Genomic DNA, 21,066 nt, shown 5'->3' with positions numbered 1-21,066 from the left:
TAGATTAGGATAAATAAACCATATAAACTCAAAATAAAATGAATTCAGGAATGTAACCAGGGTCATTGAATTAATAGGAGAACCTATATGTATGTATATAGAAGTGGTATGATAAATCACTTGAAAAATGGTGGTATTAATGAATGAGTAAGGAATTCAGCAAAATATGAAGTTTAGTTAAAAAGAGAATACTTATTAAGTCTATCCTGACTTAATATCCTATTTGGAGAGTGAGGGATAGTTCTCCCTTTTCAAACAAACAAATATTATGAGTCTATGCTGAGAAGTCTTTTCTACAAACAAACTTTCACAGCTTTTTCATAGGCAAATTTTCAGTCATTTCGGTTGATTATCTGATAGAAATGAATTTCCATTTTTTATATATATTGGCAATTGTATTGACTAATCACTGTTTGCCCGCTTCCTTTATTATGATTAAGAAGAAAATGACCCTGAAAAAATTATCTAGGTAGTTCTAATAGCTCTTTTTGAATCTCAGATGTACCTGAACAGCATTCTAGCTTTATCTGTGAATTAAATGGCCCATAAAGGTATGTATGAGTAGATAATCAATTGGTGGAAGCAAATAATTCTACTGAAGCATTGGCTATTTATTTTTGATACAGCTCTTTTAAACAGACTAATTAATTCCCTTTATGGTTTCACACTTGAAAGCATGCAGCATTTTGTTCTTTGTCATTCTTGCATGACATTCCATTTGGCAGTTGGTTTATTTTTAGCCAGACAATCAACATATTTCTCAACCGGACTGTCACTGCACTTGAACTTGGAATTTAGTAAGTTGAAGAACTGCACTGTAGAAAAGAAGCAACTACTGCAAATGGGAAATTATAAATCAAGACCAACTCAAACTTGTACTGGTAATTACCCTTACTTCTTTAAATGTAACATGATGAAATTATAGTCTCAGGTTATTTATAAACTATTAGAACATGTGTTAACCTGTATACAGAGGATAAGAGTGACAGTGTTACAAAGACAATGAAAACCCAGGGTGCTGTCTTTCTGACCAATGTTTTACAGAATGTCTAATATTTCTCATAAAATACTATTTCAGTTTCTTTACATAATATTATAGAATATTTCTCCTTACAAGTAAATACTGAGATTTTGGATTGTATGTTAAATATCTAGTACTCAAAAACTCTAACAACCAGGAATTATTGTGCTTAAAATGCAAAAAATCAAATTAAATAAATCAAAAATATTGTTTTATGTAAATATATTATCCAATGCCAAATGGGTTCTTAGATACTATGATTAAATATGATTATATTTCAAATGTAAGCATCTGCAATTTAACCCACCATCAGTAATTTAAGTATTGTAGAATAATGGCAAAATACAGAATAGAAAATGGACATCTAATTACTCGTATGTTGTAATCTGTATATACATGTCACAAAACACAGCTATAATTAATTTCCATTAATTTTTCCTTATTAGATGAATGGAAGAAGAAAGTCAGTGAATCTTATGTTATCATAATGGAAAGATTAGAAGAAGACTTGCAAATCAAGGAAAATGAGCTTGCAGAACTAAGGCATATATTTAGGTAAGTTGTCTAAGTTATTTTTTCAAAATATATAAGTGTTTTGGTCCTGTGGTTGCTAGACATATAATGATCAAAATAAATCCATATCAATACAGATACAGGCCTGTTTTAAATCTTAAAATGTCAGATTATCACTTGACTACTCAGATAGCTGTCACAATGCAAGTATCTCACTTTTTTCATAAGCAACTTGAGTTTTCCTCAAAGAAGTTTACAAAGAAAGAAACATAAGTGCTAGCCCTTTATTGCAGGTTATTGCTGATGTAAAACATCTTTTGTTTGGTTAGATCATTCTTATAAGCCAGGCCAACAACAAAGAGCAAGACTCTCTCCCTAGTCCATAGTAACACATTGAGCACACCATTCTTTTACAACTAGTAGAGTAAGCCCAATTTTGACAAACCTTTGGTCTCTTAATGTTAAATGACTATCTCTTAATAGAGGTCATTCTACCTTCTCAACAATAAAATAACACCATTTGGGATTTGCTTCAGGCTTGATATGATTTTGTTCCATGATGACAAGAGATAAACAATCTGGGACAAAGTCACAACCTTAAAAGACACATAATGCTCAGAAAACAGGGGGCACAATTTTTTGGAGGAATTCAATATAACATTGAGAAACTAGCAGGATTTCGTGCCTGACTGAAACAAAATTTCATGTACGCCAATTAGCCAAGTTTACCTTTAATGTTTTGACTCATGTGATAAACTGCATTTTACTTGAGAAAGAAATTTAAATCAATGACTACATTACATAGTTTATAAAATTTCAGACAGAGTAAGCACATAAATTTTGCATAGCTAAATTAAATGTATAATTTAACTTACATTAAATCCATTAATACAGTCTTTATGATTATTCAACAATGTTTAAAAAACAAATAGTTGTTTCTTTCTATTGTAAGGCCCAAAATGCAAGAACTGAAGAGACTGTCTTGATGAGATGCTTCTGACTTCAGGAAATGGTATTATACTCATATGTATGAAAACATTTGAAATTCCTGAGGAAATATATGTGAATTATATTTTCATAAGTGAGATTTCTGCAACTATATTTATTTTGTTGAAAAAGAGACACAAACATAAAGTTTAATCATAAACCCCAAAGGTTTTTTATAGGCTGAGAGAAATGAAATTACATTGAAGATTTTCTTCAGTTTTATAGTCAGTGATTCATATATTTGTTATTATATTTTAATTTAGTGAGAATTGTGAATATATGTCAAAACAGAATGATTCACCTGAGATATGTTTTTTCCCTATTTCACATCAAAAACTCCCAGTTTTTTTGACAGCTCCTACTATAATCTGTTTTTCCTACATTTCCATTGTATGTAATGAACGAGGCATTTTTGCTAATTAGTACTAGGAATGATGGGCAGAGATTAGTGTCAGACAGAGTACTTGCCAAAATTTGCTGAGTACCATCCATATTAAGGAGTTTTTCTGGATATATCAAATATAAAACAGTATTTAATCTTTCTCATTGTCAAGTGTGGTGGCTAATAATATTAGTGGATGTTAGACTAGAGATTAAAGACAAGTCAATATGACTTGTCAGAACTATGCCATCATGAAAAGCTGAAATGTGATCTGTAGGAAAATCTGACTTCCTTGACCTCTCCCTAATATATTGTGCATCTTGATTCAGGAGTTCACAATATGGTTTTTGGGAAGAGTAGCATATGCAAAGCTGAATTCAGAGTACAGATGATGTAGATAGAGCTGCTAGGCAGAAAGAAAAGAACAATAGTTTTCAGGTGAAGAGGGATTATCCCGTGCATTTATTCATCTAGAGAGGAGAGACAGATCTTCCATCCGATGATTCACTAAGTGAGCCGCAAGATACTAGATCCGTCTTGCAAAAGCTTGAAAAGGCTGCATGAGAACCATATGATACTTAACCAATTCATCTATTTTTGAAAACTCTTCTAGATAAAAGGCAGGAAAGTGAATGCAAGAACAGATGAGTACCATGGAAACTTACAGGAAAGCAAGGAAAAGCAATGACCATGTTGTCTAAATTGCAAACTGCCACAGCAGATATTTGCAAAATGATATTAATTTAATGCTGAATAAAGAGCCAATGCATATTAGGTATTGAATAATTTGAGGTTTCCATAATCATGATTAGTTGGATCAAGAGAGACAGCACAGAAGGCAGAAGACATTTTTATGGAGTACTACTTACAGTGATTTGTCGAAAGTTAGCAAATGAGAAAGCTAAAATGTTTTTCTACAGAGAAAATACAGAATGTTTTAAAAATACAGAATGTTGGGATTCAGTTTGCTATCAAAATCTGAAATACAAGTACAGCTTTTTAGATATTGTGATTGAAATTGATTAAAGGAACTTTGAAGTTGGAGCATTAGAGATTCATCAAAATGGTTGTCAAATTTCCTGTGACTTTGTGGAATAGGAAGCCTTCTGCTGAATGAAGCCACTAAGGAAGCCACAAAAATGTCCTAGAAGGAAAAAGTGATCAATATGAAGCTGAGGTGAGGATTGCCAAAGTCTGGACCCTGGTTCCTTCAAAGGTTAATATTTTCTGTGTTCAGGTAGCCTGCAGTATTGCTAAATTTTCAGAATCCATGGCTCCACCCCATATTAAATGAATCAGATTCCCTGAGGATTTCCAGAAACAAGAATTGGTAACAACTTCCCCAGGTAGTACTTACACATAATAAAAATGATACTTCAGCTGAAGTTTGAAAACTACACTTCTGGAAAGATACCCAAATTGCACTGAGAGCTCTCTGCCTGAGATGTTATTGAAGGGATGAGAGGTGTGAGAACAGAAGAGCAACTGCTCTGATCTGCAGAGAGCCAAGAGAGCACCAGGGAGAGCAGGCAGCTTTGCCTGACTCCATCAGGGCAGAGCACTAGCTGGAGGAAAGTCAAGTGTTTCTAGGGCAGAATTCTGAAAATTTTATTTTCTTTCAAATAAAGCAAAAGATGATAAGGTATGATATAGTATGTTGAGAATATAAATTTCTTACTCACTGTCTTGTCCAAAAAAATTGAAGAATGCTTGGGAAGATAAAAAATCATTTTATATAAAACCACATTTGGATATCAAGGGAATTTTTAGTTCTAAAATAGATGTGGAATCACTTTATTTCTCATACTTAATCCGTGTTTTGTATAATGTAAACAGTGCTTCTATGATGGACAACTATGTTACACTACCTGTAACCAGCCTTTCTCTTAGCAGGAAGCTAGCAAGTAAACCATGTACAAAGTCCATTAACTCCACAGTTAGAAATGGAGGATCACCAGTGTAAATACAAATGTTAACTGCTTTTACATTTGCATCAACTGAGAAATTCCTTTATAGCATCCCTTGCAGATGCTAATTTAGTTTATTAGAAGAGATTTTTCCGACACATAACGCACACATGCTCTGCCAGCACAAATATATAAACTTCCTGGCATAAATTTTATATATGGCATAATAAACAACAATATAGTGCCAATCTTCTTTCAGATAAAAACCAAGCTATGTTCTGCTTATGTAAATATATAGCAGCTTTATAGTGAGTAGTTGAGAAGGAGAGAAAAGGAAATAGAATATACCTTAATATTCTACTGTCAAGTTGTGTTTACTCCTAACTTTGAGATTTTTTTCCCTGTTTTTTTTTCTTTATTTTGACAATCTTCACATAGTTTATTGGGGCACAAAGGTTCAAGAGTTATACGAAAGTAGGTAAGTCTATTATTTCCACATTGTTTTTTTCTTGTATCTGGGGTAAAGCAGGAGATAAAGGGAGAAGCCCCACCCAGACTCCCACCCATCCCAGATCCCCGAGGTTCTTGCTCAAGTGGTTTTGATAGTTCAACAGTTATGAATTGCTGCTAATCTTGCCATTCCAAGCATGATGAGGTCACTGCAGAATCCACTGATTGACATAGTCCACCTTAGAGTCTCCGTTTGCCCAGTTTTTCACTGCCAACATATGGCTGGGGTAGTTGATCGATTTGTTCTGTCCTCTGTTGTGATGCCAGGCATCCTCTGCAGGTTCCAACAGACTGCCATATCCTCCATGTGCACCTGGTTATGCTCTCCATTTGCCAGAGGAAAGACAAAGATGTAGAAAGTGCTGTTACGTGGATATAAGTGATATGCAGATAGAGCAGAAAGGAGCCATATTCAGACCAGAACGCAGCCCCCACTCCAGCAGTGGGAGGGAGAAAGGGAGGGATGAAGGGGAATAGAAGGCATGAGGAAAGCCAGGGATAATGCATTAAAATCCCACTTTGGGGATTATCTTCTCCTTTCTGCTACATCTGCATGTTATATATATCCGTATAACAGCACTTCCTATATTGTGTTATCTTCATCTTTCTACATGTTTGTCTTTCCTCTAGTCAATGGAGCTTCTTTTTTTTTTAAAGGTATTTAAAAATGTAAAAAGCAGAGTGATGGAGACAGGAGAAAGAGAGAGGGAGAAAAAGAGAGAAAGAGAGAGGAGAGAGACACACAAAGGGCTGACAGTTGCTGAAGGGAGAGAGCCCCTCCATATTCTGGATTACTCCCCACATGACAAATAGCCAGGTCTGGGCAAGACCAAATCCTGGGAGTCTGGAACTACATCCTGATATCCCATGTGGTTGATAGATACTCAAACAATGGGGCCATCAGCCTTTGCCTTTCCTAACAGAGAAGCTGGATCCAGGTGCAGAGCAGGTGGTATAAAAACCAACATTCCAGGATGAAATGCCAAGTTTGCAAGTAGCAGCTTAACCCACCACATCACAATGCCAGTATCAAAAAGCAATCTTTTTTGTTGTTTTAATATACTTCTATTTATTTTTCAATGCTAATTTGTATGGATTCAAAAGGAATGTCATAGATTATTGCTTGCTCTGTGCTAGGAATACTAAAGTGCTTCAGCCCGGTTTCTGGCATGTGGTAAAATATGAAAGCATAACAAAAATAACAAAAACTGATTGTTATTGCATATAATAATCTTCTGAGGAGAGTATTACATTTAACATTATATTCTTGAAGAGAATGAGTCTAATGGAATGAGGTGACAAGCTGTCTCTGGTTACTCTGGAGTTATGCTTATCTTTCTTTGACTGCAGAATGTATAATGTTTTTGATCCAGACCCTCACACTGCAAGAGGGGAGGCACATATGAATTAGAATTTTCTTTGGAAAGTTTTCATTTGCCTCATTTTACTCCACAGTTCTGCCACGTACTTTGTTAGAACTGTTTTCCACGCTCCCAAGTGATTCATGTAACCATTCCATAATCCTTGACAAACATTTGAGTAATATGGTCCACATGAGACTTGGAAGTCTTCTAATTGTTTCATATATTTTTACATAAGAAATTTTAGAACTTTTGTTCTGCTAGTTTCATTTTCAAAGTTAGTTTTATTTCCTTAATCTTAGGAATAAAAACTTGAAACTCCATGAGGAGATTCCATTGAAATCATAATCTTTAATGCCATGACTTACAACATAATCCAAAATCAATCTGCTTTATTTTATTCTAAATCTCTTTTAGCACTGAGTAGGTGTATCTTAGTCAATAATGATGACATATTACTTTGAAAAAATGATTAGAATTAATAGATATACAAAAATTCTCACCACACTACAAAAATAACAGCAAAGTAGGCATCAACAGCTGCAGTAAGACCTCCAAGAAAAGGTTAAAGGCTTTAAGGTTTGGCTTTAAGGCAACATAGCATAGCATTGGCTGTTGCGCTCACTTGGGGAGTGAATCATCGGACGGAAGATCTTGCTCTCTGTCTCTCCTCTCTGTATATCTGCCTTTCCAATAAAAATAAAACAAAAAAAAAATCTTTAAAAAAAACCATAGTTCTCTAATGTTTCTCTTATTTGTCCAAGTTAACAAGCTTTGAGTAATAATTTTGCAAGAATATTTTGTAAAATTTTTGTGAAGTATCGTAACATCAGTTACTTCCTTTATCTCCCACCTTTCTCCCTCCCTCTCCTCTGCTTGTCTCTCGTTATTTCTCTTCTTTCACTGACTAAATTTCACTAGCCCTCTTATATTGCACTTTTGCCTTCTCTGTCTTCCTATATTGTCTCCATTCTCCGTTCTCCTTCGCTATCCCCTTGAACTTTCTGAAAAGCTGTTCACAGATTTAAAATTTTTTGAAGTAAAGCAGAAACAAAAAAGACTATAATCTTCTTGGTCTTTCCCCAAATTTCAGCCAATACATTATGTTTTAAAGTACCTGTCTATGACTATTTTGGGTAGAAATTTATTGCTTTGGCAAATAGTTCAAATGTTACCTGTGATTATGTCAGATGTCTTCCTGAAAGGATGAGGTCAAGAGAAGAAATTTAATTGGATTGCAAAACTGCACACTTTTCTTAGGTAAAAGTTAAAGGCTAAGAAAAGAGTTCATTATGCTATACCACAAAAACGAAAGTAACTTTTGCATAGAGAGCTACCATTTTTAATGATTAAGGACAGAATATACTATTAGAAATGTATTCATAATGGTGGTTTCATTTTAATTAGAAACCTCATCCATGCCCCAGCAAGCACTATGAACTCATTAGGATATGTTAGGTTACAGTATGGCTTGGCAGGTGATGAAAAATGCAAGGGAAATTAAAAAATAAATTAGGCTGAGAGTATTAGAATACATAAGTGATGTTCAATTGGCAATGAATTTGACATATACAGTTACTTTAAAAGAGGCAAAAGCAGAGAAAATGAAATTTCTCTCCTAGGAATGATTGCTTTAAAATCTTGAATATTTTAATTGCACGCATCAAAACAGAAACATTTGACTAGAAGTTAATGGGAAATGAGAATTAGGATTCAAAGATAGCCCCCAAAGTAACTCTCATTAAAAAATTTACATTCCAGTTATTAAAGTTAAGCTAAAAATGTACAAGTAAAATCACACTTGACTGCCAAGTATTGAAGAAGTCTATTCTCTGTTGATTCATTTTGTTGATATTAATAGAAGTTTCATGAGTTCGAGTAGAGCATAATTCAAAAGACGCACAAAAGCAAGGAGCAGCAGCCCAGGTTCAAGTAAACAACATTTGGACACGATGCTGAGTCACTTTGAAATGATTAATTGTGGCTCAAGATTCAATGAACTAATGAATAATTGTTGCGTAAAAAACCACTAGTCCAATGCTATTGTTCATTTTGCTAAGGTGAACAGCAAACATTCATTTACCGTTATTCTTTTGCTAACAAAATAAAATAACGGATTGTGGCATCTAGTACTTTCTGTTGATTCAATGTTTGCTTTGCAAAACGCATTGTCATTAGAAATGAAGACTAATACCACAGTGAATTGCAGGATCTATCTGGTATGTATATTGCTAGGACCAGTATAATTAAAGAACACAAGAATTGATGAATAGTTTGTATCAAGGAGGCTATTGAAAACAATCTGCAATAAGCATTAAAAACAGATGTATTAAAAGACACATTATAGATGGTCAGAGGACTCCTGCCCAGTTTACTGAATGGATCAGCAAATAACAAAGCAATTGACTCTACCTTCTCAAGCAAAATGATTCTCAACTGTTATGTCCCTTTCAGTTTTCCACTCTTTGAGTATCTCTACTCTTGAAAATGCTTGAAATTGTCAACAAAATACTCAACCTGAACTCCAACACTTTGAGTCCAGTAATTTCTCCTGAATCCCTATTGCATAGTTAAGAGCTCAATGCTCATTTTGAAAACATGTAGAGATAAATCCTTTCCTAAAATTAGGATGGCAGATCACTTTGAGGAATAGCTACAAAACTGATTTTGAATTTAAGGAAGTTTAACGAATTTTCAAATGTGAAAGTTTGTAGGTCACACTTGGTTTGAAAATTGTGCTGATATTCTTTCATACTTCAAAGAGAAATTGTGCATTTGCATTGACATTATTGGTAATAGAACAGTACAGAAATCAACGATGGGTTATGTATCATATGACAGTTACTCTAATAGGCTCGTATCCTCATTTATTCCTCAAAACCGCACACTTAATATTGAAGAAACTGAAATTTTGAGGGCATTGAATAACTTGCTCACATTGGGGGGAAAAAATAAAAGCACAAGTGGTGCAGGATTTGGATCCTGGTGTAACTACAAGGTTTTGAGGAAAACTCACATTGCTGAAGTGACTTTCTTTGGAGCATTACAACATAGCAAATATTACTATATATCATTATTAGAGGTATATTTATCAAAAAGTTGTCTCAAGAGCTTATTGTTACAATGCGATTCCTTGTTTTCTTCTTACATAAACTAAGAAATGTATTAGTATTTACTCAAAAGAAAGTACACCCTTTCACTGTTTTGCTTTTAGTTTGCAAGTTATTTAGATACTTTCATCAATAAAGACCTCCTTCTCCTCTTCCATTCGAACACTTACTTTTTTTTTCTGTTCAACCATCACATTCTGTGTTTCACTTTCTGGTTAATACTGTATGGCTTCAAGAATTTTAAATAAATTTAGGAGTAATGTTATAATTAAAAAAATCTGTACTGCTTTCAATTTGGTGTTAAGAAGGCACTTAATCTCATTTTTAAGCAATGACATTTTCATAACAAATTCCTTTTCATTATTCTTTGAGCTAGGAGAAAGTGCTGATAAAAAAGAAATAAACTCAAACCTATTTTTATGAAATCCAAATCCTGCTATATCAGATTATCATAATTTATAAATCCCTGGGGTTTGTCATAGTTCTACATAATGTCTTCCAAATTCAGGTGAGATGTTAACCTGATTATGAAAAACATGTCTGTGGGCTTTGCTGCAAAACATGTAGAAGCAAGAAGAGTAGGAAAGTGGTAAAATTCTGGAATATTCTCATGCCTCTTTAAACAAACCACTAGGTTTGCCATTGCTAATGAAGGTGTTTCACTGAGGCCCGTCTGTGCTGCTATATTAGAGGCTTTCCTTTTAGCAGCACCCTGGACAATAACACTTTTTTTGTTGTTGTTCTATTTTAAAATCTCAATAGCCTTTGATGTGTTTCACTGGATGTCTTGATGATAATATTCTGAATTTAGAACTTTCTAGTGTAGGTACTTTACAAATGATAAGAGTCCTTAGCTCAGTCACCAAAGATTAAGCTATCTCACTAAAGCTGCTGGAGATTTAAATGGGCAGGAGGTAGCTTGAAACTGACCTGGGAGGCCAAGGATATGATCTCATATCCTGTGAAAAAGTCCTGGGAGTACCAAGGACATTAAGAGGTCGAGAATTTTCGCTTCCCTTTCCTTTTGAAAGGCTACCTGAAGCTCCCCAGGGCCCTCCTGGGGCAACAGTCTTTGTTCAGAGTAAGGCAAGGATTTCATTAATGGAATCACTCCCTTTCTCACCTGGGACTGTATCACAGTACCCTACCAGAGTTTAGCCCTGCTTTATCTGTGAAATCTGACCCAGCCACAGTACAAGAAAACTGCTTCAGGCAGAACTTGTAATACTTTGGGATTATATTCCTTTCCTCAACTTTTATCAAACACAGCACAACCTTTTCTCTTTCTTTCTTGTTTTCTTTCATACCTCTTTTTGGAAAGATATTCCAAAATTTCACCATTGATACTATTTAAATTTTTGAGTGAGAACAATGAATTTATTATCAGATGTCTATGTTTCATACTTACACATGGGTTTTATACATCACAAAAGCATGGATAGTTCTAATTAACCATGGAACACAGCACTCAGTATGCAAATCGTTAAACTCAATCTCTCAAATATTTAGCATTATTTCTATTAATTTTAATTCTTTGTACAGTGGATCCAGAATTCTTTCCAAAAGCAACAAGGAATCATAAAACTATTTTTTGAATTTATAGTAATAGAATGTTCTTTTGTAATTTTAAGATGAAAGACAGTAAATACTGAAAGATGAATTTTGTGATCATTTGTAAAAATACTTTTCAGCTCTGATGAAGCCTTCAGTGAAGTCAATTTAAATTACCGTACTGAAAATGGGCTCTCTCTACTTCACTTATGTTGCATTTGTGGAGGTGAGTACTTGAAACTTGATATGTCTAAACTGATCATATATATACATACATTCTAAACTGATCATATATATGAATGTATGTATATATATGAATGTATGTATATATATGTATAAGGATTTATTCCAATATCCCACCCTGGACCCTGCGCCATTTCTTCCTCGCAGCTCACGGGATTCGCGCCAGTCCAGCCATCCACCAATCAGATGTAACCTGGCATTCCACCTGAGAATCCCACCCCCAATCTCCCAGCCCCTTCCCCAACCCCGCCCACTCACCAATCATCCCCAGGCATTCACCTGCAGGCACCAATCCCCTGGGGCCTTGACCTCAAACCCTCCCAATCCCCACCCCCCCACACCTGGCAGACAAAAAAGGCCCCCAGGTGCGGTTCGCCCCTTTTTGCTCTCTTCCTCTCCTTGGTTCCTCTCCCCTGCTCTTCCTCCCTTCCCTCCCCTTCCCCTGTTCCTGCCCCACTCGGTTCTCTCTCTCTCTCTTGCTCTCTCTCTCTTGCTCTTGCTCTCTCCTTGGTTCCTCTCCCCTGCTCTCCCTCTCCTCCTTCTTACCTCCCTTCCCCCTCCTTCCCCTTTCCCTATTCCTGCCCCGCTGGAATAAACTTCCTAAGATATGTCGTTGCGTCTGGTGTTTTCAGCTCACGGTAAAGAACCAGGTTGCGAGAATTAGCTGCACGTAAAGTATCTTAATATCCTGTTACCTAAAACTAGAACTCTTACACTCTTTTAAATAACTAACATTTGGTGCCGTGACCGGTCGGTTTCCCCCGGCACTTGGCCACGTGGCCTTCGGGCCTTTGGCCACTACCGGGACCCGAACCGTGAGAACTGTGATCTGTGTTAACTGTCTTCATCTGCGCCACCGAGACTCGTCAGCAGCCATCAGAATCCGTCTCCATCCACCCGCTGGTTCGTGAATTCATCTCCAACGGCCTGTTCCTGATTTTGCCTTCTTCGGCCTGTTCCTGATTTCGCCTGCCGGTTCCAGAATTCTCTACCTCCACGTGGCCGTTCCTGAGTTCATCTAACTGACCGTGCTGGCATCTGCATCCATCCAGCAGCGCCATTGCCCAGACGCGTGCTCCCCAGTACTCCATCTCCACGCGGAGCACACGAGGTATTCCCCATCTTTCCGAATGCCACGTTGTTGCATGCATACACTGTTGTAGGTAGGGTTCCCTCCCCCAGCCCTTGGAGTTTTGGGTTTGGCTTGGCATATTTGCGCTCCTCTGAATAGGTCTGACTTTCCACTTCTGGGAGTTTTTGGGAGACCGGTTCTGTAAACCCCGGCTGAGTGCTGTGTCTCTTAGCCACTGGGCGGAAGTCCCCCGACCACTGGGTCACTCTGGGGGCCCCCCTGTACCTCCGAGTCGGGCCACTGGGCTGTTTACGACTTCGGATACAGGCGGTGTTTTGGGGACCTGGCTCGTCCCTTACGTAGGGGGTGACGACCTTCTACGAGAGCCGTCTTTTCCTGACCACTGGGTCGTTTTTACGGACCACTGGGTCCACCTTGGTAAACCCCAGCCGGGTGCCGTGTCTCTTAGCCACTGGGCGTAAGTCCCCCGACCACTGGGTCACTCTGGGGGCCCCCCTGTCCCTCCGAGTCGGGCCACTGGGCTGTTTACGACTTCGGATACAGGCGGTGTTTTGGGGACCTGGCTCGTCCCTTACGTAGGGGGTGACGACCTTCTACGAGAGCCGTCTTTTCCTGACCACTGGGTCGCTTTTATGGACCACTGGGTCCACCTTGGTAAACCCCAGCCGGGTGCCGTGTCTCTTAGCCACTGGGCGGAAGTCCCCCGACCACTGGGTCACTCTGGGGCCCCCCTGTCCCTCCGAGTCGGGCCACTGGGCTGTTTACGACTTCGGATACAGGCGGTGTTTTGGGGACCTGGCTCGTCCCTTACGTAGGGGGTGACGACCTTCTACGAGAGCCGTCTTTTCTTGACCACTGGGTCGCTTTTATGGACCACTGGGTCCACCGTGGTAATCAGTCCTGAGTTGTAATAATGGGAGCTATTTTTTCATTGCCAGTTCCTCCCAACTCCCCTTTGGGCTGCCTTCTAGCAAATTTAGACACCCTTGAATTGGCTTGTTACCTAATACTTTAATACGCCTCTGTGATGTGGATTGGCCCCAGTATTCCCTAGCTAACTCCTTCAAGTGGCCAGTTAATGGCATTTTGAATCCGGACATCTTTCGGAACCTAGCTCGTTGCTGCATGCATTCGGAAAAATCGGGGGAAGTCTCATTCCCTCTTCACTCTCGGCTTTCTGTCTGTCTTTTCCGTAGTTTTCTAGCTATGAAGTAGGAAACCCCAGTGCCCTCTTCCAGGGCCCTGGTGCCACGTGCAACCGCCATCTTATCCTCCATGTGCAGTCGACCCCCACCCTCTCTGTCCGCCATCTTGCCTTTTCTCTCCCTGCCATCCCCCACTGTTTGAAGGTCTCCATTTGCTCCCCACTGGGAAGCAAAGATTTCCTGTTTAAAACTTTTCTGTTTTAGCCCTTCGCCTAACTTGCTCTCCCAGTTTCTTTTGTCTTGACCACATCCAAACACCCTAAGGGCCTACATTTCTGTAGCTCTCCCACCCCTTAGCAGAGAGGGGTGGAGTAAGAGATAAGTGATTTAGCCTTTCTTTTTTAAAAAAAAAGGAAAAGAAAAAATGCAACTTGTTCTGTAACTTAATGTAATGTGAAGTAAATAGATGCTTACGTTTGTTTCTAGGTTCCAATAGATACTATTGCATCCATTGCAGATAGAGCTAAAGTTAAACAGTAAGCTACAGGTTCCAACTGAAAGCATCTTTAATTTGGGTTACTAAAAGCAAGATATAATTCTAAATAACTGGTAACTTTAAGCTGGTAACTTTAAAGCATTTTGAAACTTTAAACTTGTTTTTCAAAGGCTGTTACGAAAGCTGTTTTGTTTTATAATCTGTGTTAACTGATATGCATGTACATGTTTATGTGGCAAGCTATGTAGTCTATTTAATTAACATAGATGAAAGTGTTCATAGATGAAAATTGCTAAGTTAAATCTCTTCATTTTGTAAATAATTCCTTGAGATTAGGGCCACAGAGAAATCCTCCAACTTCTTAGAATGCTTGAGGAATGACTGAGTATATTCCATTAGATCCTATACAGAAAAGAATAGGTGCTGTATAGATGCTAGATTCTTAACTACCCTGGACGTTAGGACAGAACTTTAGAAACTTACAAATGGGACCTGAACATACCCTGATATCCTCTTAAAGGGGTCACTATGGTCTTTTACCTTAAAGACCAGGAGGGGATCCCATGGCAGAGCAGGATGAGAGAGGTGTGTGCTCCTGGTTCCAGTGAGACCCCCGGAGGCCTCCCAAGTGCTCTTCGTTGCAGAAGCAATGGACACTTCGCCAAGAATCATCAGAAAGGACACCCAGGGCCATGTCCCAGCTACCAAGGAGGTCACTGGAGATGTGACTGCCCCTGAAGGCCAAGTACTTCAGGTCAGTCATTTCCCATTGGATCTCCCACATGGGACAGGAAGCAGCCCAAGAACCTGCACAGGCTCAAGGCCATCCACGGACTTCGGTGACACCACGGAACAGCACCCAAGAGCCCCGGGTGGTTCTCACAGTGGAAGGGAAAACTGTAAGTTTCCATCTGGACACTGCCTTCTCTATCCTAGCTAGCTTTGGCTTCTTCCCTCTTACAGTGACCATCAGGGTCTCTCAGGAGCCCCGAATTAGCTTAGGTGACAGAGTAATCTAGAAGCTCAGAAAAGAAGCCATTTTGAGGGAAAAGTTAGTTAACCTGTAACTGTTCAGCCTGCATCAATGACCAGGCTCCTGATAGACATGCTTGCCATCTCGCTCTTCAGTTTTACTGGACTTCACTGAGGTAGGATCCCTGAACTGTCATAAGGTAGACTTCATGTCCTCCTTATTTGCCGAGTTATTTTGGATTTCTCAGCTCATCTACTTAAGATTCTTGTGTTCTTCAATTGCCAGTACATGCTTGTTAACCTGTAAGTTAGTAGATTGCTTGCCTCTGCCTTAAAGTGTATAAAGTTCTGTAAAATCGTGTTGGAATACTATAAACTGCTGGGTTATTGTAAACGAAATAGTTTAAATCTTGTGCCATCTACAATGTGACCAGTAGATCTTGTACCAGAATGTTTTAAGTGCTGTGCTTTATGTTCTAGGCTAGATGTCTTCCTGAAACTCTTAGGGCTTACAACGATTGGTAAAGTATAATTGTTTAGAAAAATCGAACACTTGCCCATTCCCTAGCTAGATGCAAAACTACTATAGCATTTCCAAATGGAAGTTGGCTTGCATTTACCTGTATGTTCTGATGCCACATACTAATCCTTTCATTGTTTCAGATAACAATTTTATACAACCGAAAAGGTTTCATGTGTTCCATTGCATTCATTGGGTATGTTTCAAAATTTGGGATGTGAAATAGTTAAGTTAAACCTAATATAAATCTAGTCCATTGTTTTAATCTAATGTAATGTTTCCTCTGACAAAGGTTGAAACCTGACAATTCTTTTATATCTAAGCTTGAAAGCCCAAGTATTCCAACTGGGTTTCTAACTGAACTCATGACCTGCTAAGTTGGGAAAGATTATAATTCTAATATGTTTTGTTATCTAGACCAAGAAAGAGAAGCCTTCAAGTGCCAGGCAGTAGTACTTCAGACATCTGATGACTTCTACCTTCTACCAGGAACCTCTAGAACCCCCCTACTGCTACAGTTCCTCAACGCCCCCTTTCAGCTCGAAGAAGCTAGAGCGGTCGTCGTCCCGTTATCCCTGTTCACTCCTGTTTGGAAATGTGAGGAGTTAGATAGTATGATAGGCAGTCAGGGTCTCTGGTTCCTGGTGAAGCTACTTTGTCTGCATTGACCGTTCAGGAGTAATGAAGAATCCAGTATAACAAGGCCTGGCTAAGAGAAAATGAACTCAAGCCAGCTTTTCAAAGGGACTCTTAATAACCCTTCCCTCCATTCCCATCCACTGAAATGTAAAAATTCTTTTCTAATCAAACCATTAACCAGTTTCTTTTGCAGGACTAGAAGCGTTCGTCCATCTCCCATTCCTCCCACCAGGCTGCAACCACTGCCAAGAGAAAACAGCTCCTAGAAGCCATAGAGAACAATGCCCCTCTTCCTTTATATATAACAAAAGGGAGGAATATAAGGATTTATTCCAATATCCCACCCTGGACCCTGCGCCATTTCTTCCTCGCAGCTCACGGGATTTGCGCCAGTCCAGCCATCCACCAATCAGATGTAACCTGGCATTCCACCTGAGAATCCCACCCCCAATCTCCCAGCCCCTTCCCCAACCCCGCCCACTCACCAATCATCCCCAGGCATTCACCTGCAGGCACCAATCCCCTGGGGCCTTGACCTCAATCCCTCCCAATCCCCACCCCCCCACACCTGGCAGACAAAAAAGGCCCCCAGGTGCGGTTCGCCCCTTTTTGCTCTCTTCCTCTCCTTGGTTCCTCTCCCCTGCTCTTCCTCCCTTCCCTCCCCTTCCCCTGTTCCTGCCCCACTCGGTTCTCTCTCTCTCTCTTGCTCTCTCTCTCTTGCTCTTGCTCTTGCTCTTGCTCTTGCTCTTGCTCTTGCTCTCTCCTTGGTTCCTCTCCCCTGCTCTCCCTCTCCTCCTTCTTACCTCCCTTCCCCCTCCTTCCCCTTCCCCTATTCCTGCCCCGCTGGAATAAACTTCCTAAGATATGTCGTTGCGTCTGGTGTTTTCAGCTCACGGTAAAGAACCAGGTTGCGAGAATTAGCTGCGCGTAAAGTATCTTAATATCCTATAACCTAGCACTAGAACTCTTCAATTCTTTTAAATAACTAACAATATGAATGTATGTATATATATGATCACTTATTTGTTCTATATAATAACCAACAAGAAAATTCTATTGCTAAACTATTTTCTTTGCCTTTGCTCCAATCTTCAATTGAGGCAATAACTACAAGGCAAATATTTCCATTGATGGGTCTTTGCCCTAAACCTGGTTACTTGTTTGCTTGAAAACCAGAACACATTTGTTCTTTTCAGTACTGGACATATTAATCAGAAATTAAGTTAAGTTCAAAAGCACTTACGTTACCCCCCAGATATCTTCAAGCAATTACTTCATATTACAAATATTACTTCATATTGCTTCATTTTGCAAAAATTACAAATTGTTATAAAAATTACAGATATCACAATTACTCATAATACACAGCAAGTGTCTGTATAGTCATAAATGCCAAAGATAAAATCTAACCAAGTGAAGCTTTAGAGTTAATTTTGCCTGATATTTTATTTTTCCTTGTATAAATGTGTTCCAAGCATCTACTAAAATGTCTAGTTGTTAGGAGCCACTCCGTGATTTACTAACTTAGCAAATATCAACTTAATTTTTATTTTCTTAGTGCAAACTAAATATATTGGAATCAATTTTCTTGACAGAACATTAATTTACAAGTATCCTAAACATAGGCTTTCACTGCTGCTTCCAAACAAACTAAACAAACTCTAATTAATAGATTTTCTGTTCAAACTTGAACAAGTCTTCCCAACCTTTGTCATAGCGTTTGTATTGGTTTGCTCTACATAAGGGCTGCACATTTTGAAGAATCTGCTACAACTGGTAGTGTGGTAAAGGATTTATTTCATGTTTTTATGTTTGAAACTGCGCCGGGGATAACAGCACTAACCTAAAAATTGTAAGATGAATGCTTCAAAATATATTGCGATAATATAAAATTTTTAAGGTGCAATAGAAATGTTCTCTGTTAAGTTTCACTGTAAGTAAGTAGAGTATGCCACAAGCAGTCTGTGAACAGCAGCCTGATATTTTGTTATTGTAAATATGGAATGTATTGTTAAGTCGCAGAAAAATGTGAAAGCTATTTACCTGTCTGACATGATTTAGCATTCCGAAATTTTTCTTTCAAAGGCAACAAGTCACATATTCGAACTCTTATGTTAAAAGGACTCCGCCCATCTCGACTGACAAGAAATGGATTTACAGCCTTGCACTTAGCAGTTTATAAGGTATAGCATTTTACTTCTCAGCTACCCCAAGTAGGAATCAACAGTGATTGGCATCTTTAGGTGTTTTCATGTTTTTCAAATAGTAATAAAGGAAAACTTTCAAAGTGAACATGGTCACATAATCTTTGTAATTCTTGTCATGTGTAGTTCATTTCACTCTCAGAGGAACTGTGTAGGTTAATAAAATTATTACCCCAAGTTTTCATGATTAGTCACTCGTTAGTGTATTAGATGAGGTGGCCTTGTTGCTTCATCAGAGTACTTCAACTAGACACCAGGCTGCCTCTGCACAAAGAAAGTTGATTTCATGTTTAAGGAAGAAAGAAGCATGTGCCCTTTTATGTGATTTTTCTTTAATGAAAATCTCTCCAACACTGCCTTTAGTGTCCTTCTTTATATTCTACCTTTGTTTCAGTTGTCTAATTCTGTACATTGGATCCTGGTCTTAAACTATAGTACCCGAGAGAAGAGCTAATGTAAAAATAGATCTGATAAACATGGTTACTGGATGTTGGGGTTGATCATTGATGTTGCCATAAACACAGATTTATGGAAATATGGATTATATAATTATGTAACTCACTCATTCCCTAATGATAACAGATGCTAGTTACTCTATATTCATGGCTGAATGTAGTAAGTGAACTTGTTAGGCCATTAAAATAATGTTATGAGGTATATTTTATAGAAAAAGCATGGGAGATTAAAGCTAGATGTATACTTAATATACAGTGATTAGAATTAAGTACAGTTGGCTCAGAACTCCTAGACTCATGATTATATTGCATATTTTGTTTGCTTTCAATTTATGTGAGTTTGTGACAGGCTTTTATTTTAGTCTTTTGATAAGATTTATTTATTTATTTGAAAGTTAGAGTTGCAGGAAAAGAGAGAGAGATAATCTTCAATATTCTGTTTTCTGGTTCACTCCCAAGCAATGGGCGCAGCTAGACTAGCTGTTCTAAAACCAGGAGCCTGGAGATTTTTGCAGGTGCAGGGACTTCTGCTGTTCTCCCAGGGGCTTTGGAAGAAATCTGCATCAGAACTGAAGCAACCACAAGTTCAACTGGCACCCAGAGGAGAAGCCTTTACTGCAGGGGTTGGCTTTACCGACTATGCCACGGCACATTTATTTCAGTATTACTGTCCATGCATGCGAGAGAGTCACAGGTGTTTTCTTGGTTCAGATCCCTCTGCTCTACATGCCTCCCCAGTCTTCTCAAAATTCATTGGGAAATAAGGCCACAATTTCCCATGATTCACATTAATATATTAGTACGACTCAGTGAAAATATGAGATGCTCAGTCAATAACACTCAGTCAATTCTGATTCCTATGGAAGGAAGCCAGAATTAAATAATAAATTGGTTTTTGTAACACCTGACCACAGCCCGCTAAACTCATATGCAGGCTGAGTTCAGGGTATAGCAGGCAGCATTTGAATCTAGCTTGTCTTATAAAGCTATGATGTGAAAGTGGACTGGCTCCAAGGAATAGTAAGCCAGTGATGGACAGTCCAATCGGCATGTGAAACTATGACTTCTGATTAGTAAAATCTACTGTGTCAGTTCACTTGACTGAGATCTAACATGAGATAGATAATGGATTCTGAACGATTGGTGCCACAAATGTTAGACAGTATATTTCTTCCTTTTCTGTTTATAAAAGCCCAAATTTTATGTTTAGAGTTCCCTTTGCTCTCTCTCTCTCTCATTTATTTTTTTTTATTGGAAAGTCGTATTGGAAGTTTTTCCCTGTAATGGTTCATTCACCAGGTGGCAGCAAAGGCCAGAACCAATTCGAAGCCAGGATCCAGGAGCTTCTTAAGGGTTTCCCACATGGGTCCAGGGTCCCAAGGCCTTGGGCCACTCTCTACTGCTTTCCTGGGCCACAGGAAGGGAGCTGGATGGGAAGTGCAGCAGCCAGGATACAAACCAGTGACCATACGGAATCACTGTGCATGCCAGGTGAGGACTTCAGCCACAGCGCTACTGTGCTGGACCCTGTTTGCGCTTATTGTATATAATACAGAAGGGTACTTGTGCTGTAACTCTTTCATAGCAAGTTTAAATACATAGATTATTGGGAAAGACAGCAAAAATTCTTTAAAAATCACAATAAAATGCATAACTACTGTGTTCATCTATTAATAATGGTGAAAATCAAGTTACCATTTTACCCTAAATTCACAGAAATATAACGTAGCTATTTATTACCATTCAATAAATCTGGTTCTAATTATCCCTTGGTGGGACTGCTATAATAAAGACATAATGTATATTGGAATCCCAGTTTCTTTATCCTTACAGTTATAATATTATTTAAATTTAGCAAAATCCCCCAAATTGTGTAAGTATTGTGTAACTTCTATAAGCACCTGATTCAGATTCACTGAATTGAATTTTACATATTATCTCAGTTTCATTGTTATTT

General features: G+C 38.4%; 1 protein-coding gene across 1 annotated transcript; it reads left to right on the top strand.

Moving 5' to 3' along the window:
• The first annotated feature begins 722 nt into the window (after positions 1–722).
• LOC121166498 (serine/threonine-protein kinase TNNI3K-like) lies at positions 723–18,738 on the top strand. The gene is made up of 4 exons (XM_040995664.1): positions 723–881; positions 1,468–1,576; positions 11,483–11,568; positions 18,536–18,738. Exons 1-4 carry the CDS (start codon positions 842–844, stop codon positions 18,637–18,639), a joined length of 339 nt encoding a protein of 112 aa, XP_040851598.1. The 5' UTR covers positions 723–841; the 3' UTR covers positions 18,640–18,738.
• The last annotated feature ends 2,328 nt before the right edge of the window (positions 18,739–21,066 follow it).

This window comes from Ochotona curzoniae, unplaced genomic scaffold (genome assembly GCF_017591425.1).
Source record: "Ochotona curzoniae isolate NIBS_2020 unplaced genomic scaffold, NIBS_Ocur_1.0 patch147, whole genome shotgun sequence".
Classification (NCBI taxonomy): Eukaryota; Metazoa; Chordata; class Mammalia; order Lagomorpha; family Ochotonidae; genus Ochotona; species Ochotona curzoniae.
Note: the sequence above shows the minus strand (reverse complement) of the source record. Positions and strands in the feature narration are given on the sequence as shown.

Bases quoted from the DNA above. Each gene is read 5' to 3' on its own strand.
- LOC121166498 (XM_040995664.1), top strand. From the start codon at position 842: ATGGGAAATTATAAATCAAGACCAACTCAAACTTGTACTG. The intron at 882-1,467 runs GTAATTACCCTT...TTTCCTTATTAG, and splicing joins ACCAACTCAAACTTGTACTG to ATGAATGGAAGAAGAAAGTC. The intron at 1,577-11,482 runs GTAAGTTGTCTA...AATACTTTTCAG, and splicing joins GAACTAAGGCATATATTTAG to CTCTGATGAAGCCTTCAGTG.